This window comes from Poecilia formosa, unplaced genomic scaffold (assembly GCF_000485575.1).
Source record: "Poecilia formosa unplaced genomic scaffold, Poecilia_formosa-5.1.2 Scaffold34, whole genome shotgun sequence".
Lineage (NCBI taxonomy): Eukaryota > Metazoa > Chordata > Actinopteri > Cyprinodontiformes > Poeciliidae > Poecilia > Poecilia formosa.
The window spans coordinates 256,773-270,784 of NW_006799973.1; the positions used below are offsets into that span (position 1 = coordinate 256,773).

At 40.2% G+C, this 14,012-nt stretch overlaps 1 protein-coding gene across 8 annotated transcripts in view; it reads left to right on the forward strand.

The window, feature by feature from the left end:
• Positions 1-14,012, forward strand: part of myh14 (myosin, heavy chain 14, non-muscle) — a 37,095-nt gene that overhangs the window by 3,596 nt on the left and 19,487 nt on the right. For 2 of the 8 annotated variants that reach the window (XM_016670496.1, XM_016670503.1), the window contains exons 2-18: positions 564-744; positions 4,022-4,228; positions 5,724-5,880; positions 6,742-6,769; positions 7,444-7,558; positions 7,974-8,021; positions 8,328-8,339; positions 10,259-10,351; positions 10,440-10,503; positions 10,741-10,839; positions 10,939-11,082; positions 11,188-11,402; positions 11,872-12,024; positions 12,194-12,367; positions 13,068-13,241; positions 13,332-13,446; positions 13,775-13,843. In XM_016670496.1, coding sequence (XP_016525982.1) covers positions 577-744; positions 4,022-4,228; positions 5,724-5,880; positions 6,742-6,769; positions 7,444-7,558; positions 7,974-8,021; positions 8,328-8,339; positions 10,259-10,351; positions 10,440-10,503; positions 10,741-10,839; positions 10,939-11,082; positions 11,188-11,402; positions 11,872-12,024; positions 12,194-12,367; positions 13,068-13,241; positions 13,332-13,446; positions 13,775-13,843 — 2,035 coding nt within the window. In that variant the 5' untranslated portion in view covers positions 564-576. The remainder of the gene's footprint in view (positions 1-563; positions 745-4,021; positions 4,229-5,723; positions 5,881-6,741; positions 6,770-7,443; positions 7,559-7,973; positions 8,022-8,327; positions 8,340-10,258; positions 10,352-10,439; positions 10,504-10,740; positions 10,840-10,938; positions 11,083-11,187; positions 11,403-11,871; positions 12,025-12,193; positions 12,368-13,067; positions 13,242-13,331; positions 13,447-13,774; positions 13,844-14,012) is intronic. The other 6 variants (XM_016670500.1, XM_016670497.1, XM_016670498.1 and 3 more) reach the window with 6 other exon arrangements.

The following is a 14,012-nucleotide window of genomic DNA, read 5'->3' on the forward strand; positions in this document are numbered from 1 at the left end:
CTGACTCTGGATCGCCTTCATGTGTCAAAGCTGTAACCACTTTTAGCAACTGTCACCTCCTGTCTCCCAGGACCACCAGCCCCTAAGGCGATTCAGCGTTTTGCCTTTCCAGTATAGCCTTCCATGCATTCCTTTCTAGGGTTTTATCTCTGCTGGGTTCAGTGGGTTGTAGTGGAAGGAGGTGCTTTAAACTGGGAGTTTGATTTGTTTTGAACTTTCTCCTCACCATCCCTCCCCCAGCTTTCCTGTCATGTCAGTTTACTCGGTCGATTGATGTGTCTCGCTGTTTCTCCAAGCCTCCGTCCCTCCCTCCTTCCCTCTCCATCCGCAAATCTCCTAGTTTCTCTTCCATTTTCGTCTTCCTCTCGATTTCCCGCATCTCCCATTTAGGCCATCCTCTGCCCAGCCTCGGGTTTAAATGGGCTGCATGTTACTTGCATGCTTCCGCAGCTCTTTCTGCACGCGTGGGTGCTGAAGCGTGTGATCTCTCGACACAGAATCCCATCAGCGTCTCGGTCCGCTGAACGAAATAGTTTTTAATCTCACTTTTCGTTTTCTCGCAGTGCCAGCAGTACCATGTCCAGGCCAACGGGGGGCGTCGCCAACGATGTCACCCGCTTTCTGTCATCAGGCGTGGGGACGAGTTCTCCCACCGCCAACTCCTCGATGTTCTCCGCCGCCAGCCAGGCCGACTGGGCTGCCAAGAGGCTGGTGTGGGTGCCGTCGGAGAAGCATGGCTTTGAGGTGAGCTGTCATGGGAACACCCCGACTTTTCAGCCTGTTCTGTTTACCCGAAACATTAAATTTAATCCACGAGCATCATCTGGACCCTGACTCACTGTCTCATTTATTGCATCACCTCTCCATGTGTTAAAACACGCAGGGCATTGTGACAGAAAGACATCATTTCAGGGCTCAGAGCCATTTTATCCTTTTACAACTTGTCCCAACATTCTTTCTGTTCACTGTCTTAAGTTTAATCGTCTTGTAAATTATTTGCCCCAAGTCTGTTCCCTCGATTTACAGGTGTGTCAGACAGGTGACGTAAAGAAACACAGGGTGTGTGTGTGTGTGCTTTTGTCTTTATGTTAGGAGCTCTTTAATCCTTGTGACAATGCTCTAGTTTCTGCTTCATTCATTATTATTCTTATTGTTTCATTCTTTACTGGCACATTAACTATTATAAACAACTCAAAAGGCTCTTGATATAAAATAATGTTTTTCAGTTGTATCAACATTCTTTTGAGGATCACAGAGAGCATATTTTAGGATGTGACTCATGAATTCAATGCCCCGTCTCTGAGTGTCCCTCTCTCTGCTGGACTGGTTTCATAAAAAGCTCTATGAATAGAACAATACGCTCCTTCAGCGCCGTGATGTTAAGGAGGCCGGTGCAGACACTGACTTCATCTTACAGTCACGTTCTTAGTGATAAAAAAAAAAAACCAACAAATTACCACACAAACTTAGAGGAAAAGTCAGAAACGTTCACGTCATCATATAGTTTCATAATCGTGGCATGCTTTTTTCTACCATACTTTAGAGACACTGACTCATATTTTTATGTGTTATGCATTTTAAGTAGCAGAAATAGCAAAGCAATAGTCCTAAGACGGATTCACAGTAAGATCAGAAACAAGAAGAGAGCCCCTCTGCTCTGCCATCGTCCATTGTGTCATGATCACAATGAAATGTAGCTGTAATAAGCACACAGTGGCTACTTTACCAGGTACAACTGATCAGCTGCTTGGCAAAACAAATACTGAATAACTCTGCAACATCTCAGTGCATTTAGGTGTCTTGAAGTGATGAAGACGACTTGTTGAAGTTCAGCTGAGCATGAGAAAGTAACCCTGACTCTGAATGTGACTAAGGCTGAGACAATTAATCAGATTAATCATGATGAATCAATTGTTGAAATAATCATTAACTAATTTAGTAATCAAGTGATTGCTAACTAGAGCATGCAGACTAAAACATGCAATTTGCTAAAACAACACCACACCCAGAGAAGTAATTAAGCCAAAACTGTACAAAGACATATACAAATAAATATTTTCGACCTAGAACTTCTCAAGGTCCAGGTGATGCATAGTTTTAGCATCACCTGATTCAAATTCTGTAAAAAAAATGGATGGAGTCTCACTGCAGAAGATTCCCCATGTCTGGCACAGATCACAGTGGTCAAGATGCTAAAGGTCACAGAGAGCATTAAAAACTGTCGTTGCAATACTGTAACATCGTCCCAATATGCAGCTGCATGATGCTGTCATGTCAGAATGGACCAGAATGTCTCAATGTTGAATCTGTGCCATGACAAATTAAGGCAGCTCTGTGGTCAAAAAGTTCTAGTTGGTGTACCTAATAAAGTGGCTGCTGCATATAGGTTCTTTTGTTCTGTGAAGATGAAGATTAGAGTATACTGGAGGGAAATGTCATAGGATAACCTTATTTTATCATTTCCATATTTGTTAAGGTGTGAAAAAATTTAAACCTGAGCTTGAAAAAATGTCTACATTTCCAAACTCCCATTTTTTAAAATTATCTAAAAGACAAAAATGTAAGTTTCAAAAGATAAGTTGGTTTTTACACTGATTTATATTTTGATGACATCTTTCATCTGTAATTTGTCACATCCACACTTTCGGCTCATTTATAATTTTGGTTTTGAGTTGCAGAGTTGCACAGTGGGACCACTGTTGCCTTACAAGAAGGTCCTCGGTTCGAATCCTGGCATGGAGTAACGCACAGATTCTCCCTGTGCATGTATGGGTTCTCTCTGGGTACTCCAACATCCCATCACAGCTTCAAAACACGACTGTTTGGTTATTGGGGCCCCTAGTGCTTAGATGTGTGTGCATGGTTGTTTGTCCTGTATGTCTGTGTGCTGTCTTGTGATGGACTGTCCAGGGTGAAACCCGCTTCAAACATATTGCTTTAGATACCAGACAAGATAATAATTTTATTTGATTTTTTTTAAAAATATTGTTACCACATATCACAAAATGTGATTTAAACGATTGAATGATTTGCAGATCATAACGATGATCAAACCCAACGTGGTAAATGTTTCAAAAATTTGTCTAAAATGTGCTAATTTGACATAATAAATATATAGGAACCTTTATTACAGTTTCTGTTATAATTCATATACATTTTGTATTTATTTTCTAACTAAAGCATCTTTTAGCTCATCCAAAGCTGATTAAGTTGCTAAACACTTTAAACTTACTATAAATTCACTGTCTTGTGTGATGTTTTAGGTGTCTCACATTACAATTAGGCATCATCTAATAACCCAAAATAGGCTAATATTAGGAAAACATGACATTTTGATATTATTGGTGAATAATATCACCAATTATATCAGTTTTATATGCAGTTTACTTTCTTTTCTTCCTTCACTTACTTTTCAACAGAGATTTTGATATTGCAGTGCATTGATGACAAATGGGGAAAATGTGTAGTTATGGTTCACACCATTCAGACGTGAATCATACTCATTATTAATAGATTTTTGAGAAAAATTGAAATTTAATTTGAATCATAAACACTAATTGTTCCCGTTACCTTTGTCAAATCCTTGAAACATAACAACAGTCAGCACAGTTTAGCAGTATTTTAGCTCAGACCGACGGATTTCCACAGATGAAGCAGCTCTCCAGTCCTGTTTGGGCTTCGCTGAATTTCATAAAGGCATGGCTTTTGCAATCTAATAATCCTTTAAAACAACTTTACTTTTAGGTATGATGACTCATCTTTATTTTTGTGCTTTCAAGTGAAACTATGAAGTTTGCTGTCAAAGGCGGATAGAAGAGCTGGAAGGAGCAAAAAAAAAAAAAACGAGCTGCTAAAATCCCCCAGAAATGTTGGAAAAAAGTCCAGAGAGCCTAAAGAGCTACTGATAATATCAACTTTTTAATGTTAAAACTGAAAATCGCTTGGTGGAAGGAAAATATAAAGAAACGTTTTAAAGTAACTTTTGCACTCATCATCTTATTTTCTTCTTTATCTTTTCCAGTCGGCCAGCATTCGGGAGGAGCGCGGCGACGAGGTGGAGGTGGAGCTCACAGACAGCCAGCGGAAGCTGACTCTGTCCAGGGAGGAGGTGCAGCGCATGAACCCACCGCGCTTCAGTAAGGTGGAGGACATGGCCGACCTCACCTGCCTCAACGAGGCCTCTGTGCTGCACAACCTCAGAGAGCGATACTACTCGGGCCTGATCTACGTGAGTGCATGAACGCTGCTCTGTGACGTTTACACCTGATGCACCGGAGCCAAGTTGCGTCGACTGTAACCGATGCGATCAGAGAGGAGCAGTAAGGAGTCGGCTTACAGAGACATTAGGATAATAACAAGGATGTTCTCCGTTTCTGTTCCATAACAGTGGCCAAAATGTAGTTAGGAGATAAGGGAGATGCAACAAACATTCATAAAATATGTATTATGACAGGATGTGCATTTAAAGCAGAATAATAATAAATGAATGTTACTAGATGTTAAAGATCCTTTTAATGTGATGAATAATTCAGAAACAGTTTGGAGATAACTGATGAGCAGACAGATTATTGATGTCCCTTAGTGAGGTGTGTAACAGTATGAGATAAGATACAATAGTGTGTATCAATCTTTTATGACTTTCACTGCAACTGGAATGTGTTATGAAAACATTACTGGCACCGATCTATCTCAAACTCACAGGCTGAACTTACTTCCTTATTTGTCAGGAATCGTCTCATTAAAGCATTGAACTGAGTCATTCATGTACTGCCTTACAAAAGTAGTTACAATTTGATCTTTGGCAAATTTTTTTCACATTATAGATAAGGATTTCAATATATATTTTGGGTGGATTTTATATGATAAATCAACAGTAGTTCATGCAGTTGGAACATGAATCTCTTGACAAGTTTCAAGTCTTTTGCAGCCTCCAAAAGATTTTTCTCCAGGATTGTTCTGTATTTAACTCAGTCCATCTTTTGCAATCAGCGTTGACCAACTTCCTTATTGCTGGTGAAGGAAATTATCATTACAGCATGATGCTGGCACCACCATGCTTCCCAGTGGGGGTGGCATATTCAGGTGGTAGTTTAATGTTAACCCCAGAAGTTCAGTTTTGGTCCCAGTAGTTCACTATTTACTTATTAGGTGACTTTCAAAGACAGTTGGTTGTTCTGTATTTCATCAGAGCGATCAGAGTTAATTGGCATCATTTTTTTTCACTTCACATCAATGTTATGTTGGTCTGTCACATAAACATCCAATAAATTACACAAAGGTTTGAGGGAACATTTAGTTTCCTAAGTTCTTTTGTAAGGCACTGCACAGATTGAAAATAATTGCTTAATGTGATAGTTTTGAACTTCATGCTTGTGAAATAGTGACCAAACTGGTAGGAGATGCTGAGCGTCTCATGTTGGGAGCAGAATGCTTCCTTCTGGAAGGTTCTCGTGTTTTGACCGTACAAAAGCTTAAAGCTGGAGGGAATAAGCCAAAAAAACATCTCGTCACTGAAAGAGTGACTTTTCAGTAACAAAAGTATTTGTTTGCTTTCCATGAAAGGCAAATTTCTTGGCAGAAACTCAACATGCTATATTTCTAAGTTTTTTCTGTTTATTAAGTAAATGTTGTCTTGGTCAAACTTTTACGTTTGAGCAACGTAAACTAGACATTTCTCTGGGTTTAACATGCAGCGTAACCCTCTCTGTCCTGTCGTCTTTCAGACGTATTCAGGGCTTTTCTGTGTGGTGGTGAACCCCTACAAAAACCTGCCCATCTACACAGAGTCCATCGTGGAGATGTATCGCGGCAAAAAGCGCCATGAGATGCCCCCGCACATCTACGCCATATCTGAGGCAGCCTACCGCAGCATGCTTCAAGGTAATCAACACACTGCGTGACCTGTGACTGACTCCTCGGTCCGTTTTGTTGCACGATATCCTCCGTGATCTTTGATCGCTTGGCCTCAACATGAATGCTATTTCAAGGCGTGGTTGATTCTTGACTTGTGGTTCATTATCAAGACCTTTTAAAATTTAAAATAAACACGTGAGAGGATTTTCACGACTGCAGTGTTGAAGTGCAACACTCCCACCTATTAAAACCTGGATCTTGTGATTCGATTGTACATTTGATGTGGTGAGCATTTTGTAACTCTACACGACTGGCTTTCCCCCCCCCTGCCCTGCTTGTCATGTTGATTTTGCGAAACGAGACGGAGAGAATTCCCAGCAACCGCTCAAATGCAGTTAAGGGTTTATTGTGCAATGCCTCTGCATGTCTAGCTGACATAATGGGACAGGACCGATGAGGCTCTGAGGCTTCAGTTGCCCTCCCTAAGGGGGTCGGGGGTGGCAACAGCTGTAGGAGTGTTACTACAGAGTTTAAACCTGTAGGACCAGTATGAATTCCTGCTAACTGAACGCGTGAGAATCTGCAAAAGCAAACAGCTCCGACGTCTCAAACGGTGTCCACCCACTGACTGCCAGCGCTGAGTGCAATACGGCTGCCTGGAGAGACCAGTTGAGCTGGTGAGCGGCTTGTCTGTCCCAGCGCTGTCATGTTAATGAGTGACTGGAACCAGAGTGTTAAATACAGAAACATCTGCTCAAAATCAGAAAGTGAAAGAAGTGCAAAATGATTTAGTTTTTAATGTCTAGGTAAATTCAACCTCAGATAGTTCATAAAATATGACTTGTTTGTTCATGTTGCTGTTTATTTAACTGTGCTTCTCTCTCACAGACAGAGAAGATCAGTCAATCCTTTGCACGTGAGTAACCTTCACTCAGCCTCCAGCTTGTCTCTCTGTGTTAATTCTCATTTCCCGAAACAAGGAGCATGCCTCTCGTCGTCTGACTATCAGCATGGGAGTGTCTGTCTCATTTCATATTTGGATTTGACTCCTTCAAAATCCGGACCATACATTTCTAATTATTTTCATTCAAGCTACACACAGGCATTATATCTGAAGCAGTTGTTCTTTTTCCTTCAGAATGCAACTTTAGTTTTGTAAAATCATTGTCATAAATCAAAAGGAAGTGAAGAAAAAATCACAAGTTTAACCTGAGGCATGTCATGCGAATTTAACTTTGAACTCCTCACTTGTCTGTCTTCATTCCTGTCATCCATGTCTCCCTGCCATAATCTTCCTGTCATTGTCAGATCCCTCAGTCTGCTGCCTCTTGATCTTTTTTCTGTCTCTACTTCCTTCAGTCAGTAGAGAGAGATCGTATCCTCCACCTGCTTTCTGTTCAAACCTGTGATTTATCACACTCTGCGTGACCTCTGTGTTTGTTGTTTTGTTAGGTCGCTTGTTCCTTTGTATTCTGTTCCTCTAAAGTTATACACCATTCATGCTTCAGGCTGTATGTTTAGGAATTAGCCAACAGTGGCATTTGCTGTGTTTGTTTGTTATACATATGCATGTGTGTGTTTGTGTTGCAGAGGTGAATCTGGAGCTGGGAAAACAGAAAACACCAAGAAAGTCATCCAGTATTTGGCTCACGTTGCCTCGTCTCATAAAGGTGGCACTTTGGGTAGAAATAAGGAAGCTGTACAGGTACGTTACCATAGAGACAGCCCATCCTTCAGCAGAGATTGGGATTTGGGTTTAGTTAGGGATTCCAGTACTGATCATTCAAAAACGCTTCAGTCTACAACTTGGGATTGTATCAAGGTCCTTCCATAACATTTTTTTACTGAATATGCATCAAATCTGAATATAAAAGCACTATTACAGAATACTGCTCTTTGATGCAAAAGATTCAGAAATTGTCTTAAGTAATCCAAAATTGTTTGGAATCCACTTTTTCTCAAGCTCATTAAATCAGATTATAGTTACAGATCTCTCTGAGTGGGAGTTCTTCTTTTTTCTGCATTTCCGTTTCATTATTTCCTACCCTCATTCCTTCTTGCGCTGGTTTCCTTTATTTTCTTCTCCCTCCTCTTTCCTCCTTTCTTGCCTCCATGTTCAGATGGATGGTTCTCGGTCCCTAACGAGAGGCAGCACTCTGGCGAACAGGGTGAGTTATCTCTGTCCTGCTGCCATTTTATCTGCCTTTGCTTCTGTCTGTCCTATTTTCTCCTTAATGAACCCCACAATGAGTCCAACTAACTTAAAACATGTTAATGCCACTGCCAATGTTGTTCCTTATTAACAGCGTAGCTTTCTTCTGTGTACTTTTTACCTGTTTTTGTTGTTTTGATTGTTGTCTTATTTGTCTTTTTTTTGTTTGTTTGTTTGTTTGTTTGTTCATCCCATCCACACTTTTACCCATCCATGAATGTTCCCTCCTTATTACACCTCATTTGTTTCCACAATTCACCAGAGTTTACAATATGTGAGTATAAACATATTCAGCTAATTGTCTCTTGGGAAAATCACATTCTGTACCTGATCTGAATCCTAAACAAAGTGAAAATCATGTTTGTGAATTTTTACTTTTACCCTGACTTTTACCTGGTTTTCTAGATTGCCATATATTTCTACAATCTTCCTTTTAACAGGGTTTTTGTGTGGTTTTACTTTTGCTTACTAAAGCCTCGTGTACGTGTCGGGCTGAGCTTTTTCTGCTGAAGATTTCCATGACTTTTGTAGCTGCACAGCATGTGTGAAAGAGTGTGGATTTGGGTGTGTGAATGGGTGTGGGTGAGATGCACATACTTCCATTTTCTGTTTGCTCTGTTTTCTCAGTGTTTTTTCTGCCTTTGATGTTGATTGGTCTGCACATCCTGAGTATCTTTAAAGCATAAGCGCTCTGTGCAGCAAGGCTCTTTTAATTCCCATCTTTTGCTGCTGCATCAACGGCTGCTGCTGCATTGGCAACACATCAACTGCAGTAATGCATTGCAGCTTGTTTGAATCTTCCAGAATACAGCTTCTGTTTCTCCGCTGCAGCCAGATCGCTCTTCTCAACCTTCTAGGTTGTCAAACTTCAATCCTCTAGGGCCAGAGTCCTGAAAGGTTAAGATGTGTCTCTGCTTCCAAACACCTGAATTAGATAATTAGGGTTTTAGCTGAAGTCTGTAGTTTTTGATTCAGGTGTGTTGAATCAGTCACATCCAGAACTTGCACGATACTGGCCCTTGAAAAATGGAGTCTCCCCCATTATCAAGCTTGATAAGTGCTCTTTTTCTTGATTGCTAATTAAATTAAGAGCAGTACATGCCTTTGGTTTGAGAATCATTTGTTCTTTTGTCTCAAAGTGATTTGGCGTAGATGCCATTTTCTTTGCAAAATGCACCAGTTTGTGTCTTTGTGCCATAGCAATTTTTTTTGTTAGCATCACAAATTAGTGCAGTGCCTTGCAGTATTCTTCCCCAAGAGCCTTTTCACATTTTGTCACATTACAACCACAAAGTTTAGTGTATTTCATTGGCATTTTATGTAATAGACCAACACAAAGTGGTGCATGCACTGTATGAAAGTGAAAGGAAAATGACACATGGTTTTTAAAACTCGCATGCATTTTTATTCAGAAATCTTTACTGTTATTCCCCTTAAGAGCAAACCTATCCAGATGTAGAGGTTCTCTTAAGCTGCTTTCCAGCAGTGTTACATTTGAACATCTCACACAGAACTGTTTAATTCATAGTCCAAAAATCAAATCCAGCTGCAAAAATCCACAGCCCAGGTGGGAGAATCTGTAAATAAGACAAATAAAATGGCAATGCCAAACTATCTGTCTAGTGGAAAACTAGCCCTGAGCGCACCAACCCAACAGTGAAACATGCAGATCGGAAGATCATGCTTATGTTGAGCAGTGATTCAAAAGATGGTCAGAGTTGGTGAGAAGATGGACAGGATGTAGATTTACAATCCTAACCACACTGTAGTGGAGTGGTTAAAATAGTTTGATTGTTAGAATGGCCCAGTCAAAGTAAGATCTAAATTCATTTAGTATTTTTCAGAGAAGAATGGGCAGAAATGTCTATTTCTACAAAGTTTTGATACAGGGGGCTAAATACAAATGCACACCACACTTTTCAGATTTGAATGAGTAAAAAAATGTTAAGCATGCCAACAATTTTCCTTCTACTTCACAGTTATGTGCAACTTTGTATTCTTTTATCTAATAAAATATGTGTTTGTCTTCGTAACACAAGAATATGTAAACAAATCAAGACATGGGAATACTTTTGAAAGGCACCGTTGTTTAAATTTTTTATTTATAGTGGAAAGGCTCTACAGGAGCTACCATGTTTTTTGGGTTTATTTTTTGCTGCTTTGAAGCTGATCAGATCTGTCCGTGTTTCTCAGGGTGAGCTGGAGAGACAGCTGCTGCAGGCCAACCCCATACTGGAGGCCTTTGGAAACGCTAAGACTGTTAAAAACGACAACTCCTCTAGATTTGTAAGATCTGTCTTTGGACAAACAAGAAATGTTGCACCGTTAGCATGCATCTTAAAACTGCTCTAACCTGCACCATCGTCTCTTTCAGGGTAAATTCATCCGCATTAACTTTGATGTGGCAGGGTATATTGTCGGTGCCAACATTGAGACCTGTATCCTGACTTGTTTTGGATGTAAAATTGAAATGCATTGCTTTATCTATATGTGCGTGAAGGTTTGTAGCTCTCTAGAATCTCAATCTTTTTGGTTTTTACAACAAGCACATTATAAGTGTTTTTCTTGTTTGTTTTTTTTTAGTTTTATAGGATTCAGATTATTGTCTAGTATAGAAAATCCTGCAATTGCAACCCTGCTTTTCGCTGTTGGTGTCCCTAACAATAAAAATGTAGACCTCCTTGAAAAGTCTCGGGCCACCCGTCAGGCCAAGGACGAGAGGACCTTTCACATATTTTACCAGTTGCTTTGTGGAGCTTCTGAAGAAACTAGAGGTAAGGAAAAAGTGCATAGTTGCTAAATATAAGCCAGTTTTGTTTAATTTAAATGATTTTGTTTTTGGAATTGAATCTCTATTCTTTTCTGTTTCTCAGCGGACTTGCTTCTTGGAAGTGCAGATGACTATCGTTTCCTAAGCGGAGGCTCCATCCCTGTTCCTGGTCAGAGCGATGCAGAGAATTTCACACAGACCATGGACTCTGTGGCGATAATGGGCTTCACCCCCGAGGAGTCAGTGTGTAAGAAAGAGCCTGACAGAGAGCAAGGCTAGAAAATGTTTTATCTTGTTTGATTGCTTTTGTAAATTCTTCCTGCTCTCTCTATGTTGTGTCCCTCTCTTCCAGCCATGCTGAAGGTGATCTCTGCCGTGCTGCAGTTTGGAAACATTTCCTTCACAAAGGAGAAGAACCACGATCAGGCCTCCATGCCCGACAACACGGCTGCTCAGAAGCTGTGCCATCTGCTGGGCATCAACGTAATGGAGTTCACCCGCGCCATCCTCACACCGAAGATCAAAGTTGGGAGAGAGTACGTGCAGAAAGCTCAGACAAAAGAACAGGTGAGATTTTAAATGATATTTAATAATAGCAGGAAATGGAAGAAAAATGATACATGGTTTTTGAATTAACCAGTTGCAAGGTTGTTTTTTTTTATGTATGTTTTTACCTCAGTCAATGTTCTGCATGTTTTAAATGTGTTGCCACTTCAACACAATCCAGAATCAGCTTCTCAGCGTATCATCAAGCTCTGCAGGAGCCCATTTATGGAGAGCATCTGTTAACTCCAGTTTTAAAGTCTTGCCTTAGATTCTCAGTTAAATTTAGCTCTGCACTTTGGGCCATTTGAACACATGGATATGCTCTTACAAAGCATCCTATTGTGGCTCGTGCCGCATGGTTAGGGTGAGTGTGTCCTGCTGCAAGGTGAACATCTGCCTCAGTTTCAATCTAGTAGATTGTTCTCCAGTACTGCCCTGCATTTACTTCAAACCATTTTCATATATGAATCATATATGTATCTTGTTCTAGGCTGACTTTGCCATTGAAGCGCTGGCGAAGGCAACATATGAGCGTCTGTTCAGATGGCTGGTCCACAGGATCAACAGAGCCCTGGACCGCAGGCAGAGACAAGGAGCGTCCTTCATTGGCATCCTCGATATAGCCGGATTTGAGATCTTCCAGGTAAATTCATGTGATGATGCAGAAATGTCGAAGGACGATGTCAGATTTTCCTAGCACTGATTCTGATTGCAGATGGGAGCATCACAAGCAACCATTTTTGTTATAATTATACTACGATGCACAGGTTTTGGATGCCATCTCATGAATCCTTGTTTTGTTTCCTGTGCAGCTGAACTCCTTTGAGCAGCTTTGCATCAACTACACCAACGAGAAGCTGCAGCAGCTCTTCAACCACACCATGTTCATCCTGGAGCAGGAGGAGTACCAGAGAGAGGGCATCGAGTGGAACTTCATTGACTTCGGGCTCGACCTGCAGCCCTGCATTGACCTCATTGAGAGACCAGTACGTAGTAGCACAGCCCAAATTATATTTGTTTTTACAAAAAATACTTGCAGTATGAAGCATATAGTTATCAACAACTCTTTGAAGAATTTTGAATTCATTAGTTACAAAATTTCATTTCCTTGTGGGATCAATAAAGTGTTTTTGAATTTGAGTAAACCCATATTTAATACTTAAACTATCAATATTCTATCTATTTAATTTTAATTACACCAGATGAACAATCGTTATTTCTTTAAATTTGACCTAAAACCAAGACTAGCATAAAAAAAACATCAATTGACTAATATTAATCTTATATAATTTATCCAGTGAAAATTATCTGTTTATATGATACTTTGAACAGTTTTGTTTGCACATTGTCTAAGTTCAATTTTCAAATTATTCCAGTTTGACTCCACTTACTAATACACAAAAGTTATTTCTACTTGATCTGGATTTGCACATTTTAAACTCTGTTTTTCCCCTTATCTTATAAATTTGCTCCTTAGTCAGAAACAATGTTTTAATATTTTCCGGTGATTGCTTATTGTTGTCTTTTTAAAAGTATTTTTATACAATTTATTACACTAAATTGTAATAATTTAGATTTTAGTGTTTTCTAGATATCTCACCTTATAGGTTATACTTATTGCTCCTTTTTGTTATGTTTCCTGATAAAGTTAAGCAAGATGATCTTACTTATGCTTTCATTTGTCAGGCTCACCCACCTGGCGTTCTGGCGCTGTTGGATGAAGAGTGCTGGTTTCCCCGGGCAACGGACCGCACATTTGTGGAGAAACTCTGTTCCGAACAAGGCAACCATTCAAAGTTCTACAAATCAAAGCAGCCGCGTGGAGAAGCTGACTTCTCCATAATTCACTATGCAGGAAAGGTATATATGCTTCTTTCTTGTCCACATTTTCTATTATCAGTTCTGTTCCTTCACACTTGTTCTGCCACTGTGTGGCGTCCTGATCTACAGGTGGACTACAAGGCGAATGATTGGTTAATAAAGAACATGGATCCTCTGAACGACAACGTGGCGTCTCTTCTTCATCAGTCGTCAGATCATTTTGTGTCTGAACTCTGGAAGGAGGGTGAGACTAAACACTGCATAGAGCTTTGGGATTGTGGATTTCTGTATTTTTTATTTTTATTTTATTTTGCAATACAATAACAGAAAAATACTTTCATCCCCAGTCAGCCAATCACGTTTCAATTATTTTTCTGGTGAACAATGTATTAACTTTACTCCACTTCTCTTTACTCTTTTTTGTTTCCTCTTGTGTTCCTTCTCCTTCTCGTCCTCTACCCGTTTACTCTTCGGCCGTTTCCTCCTCTTCTCTTCCCTCGGCACTACTTTGGTGCCCACTTCTTCCTGTCCTTCTTGTCTCACCTCCAATGCTGTCCTGCTTCCTGCATCAGATATTCAAACTCTTCCTCGTGTGTACTTCTTTGACTCCTATGCCACTCTACAGACTAATGGCTCCGACAGTAGGTTTTATTTTTACCTCTTTTCTCCCAGTTTGTGTCGTTTTCTGGCTGCCCAGTTTGTGATTGTGGTGTGACGTTTATCGTTCTTTTCCCCGTCTTTTTCTTGTCAATATTAGTTTAGTTTGTGTGTGTGTGTGTGTGTGTGTGTGTGTGTGTGTGTGTGTGTGTG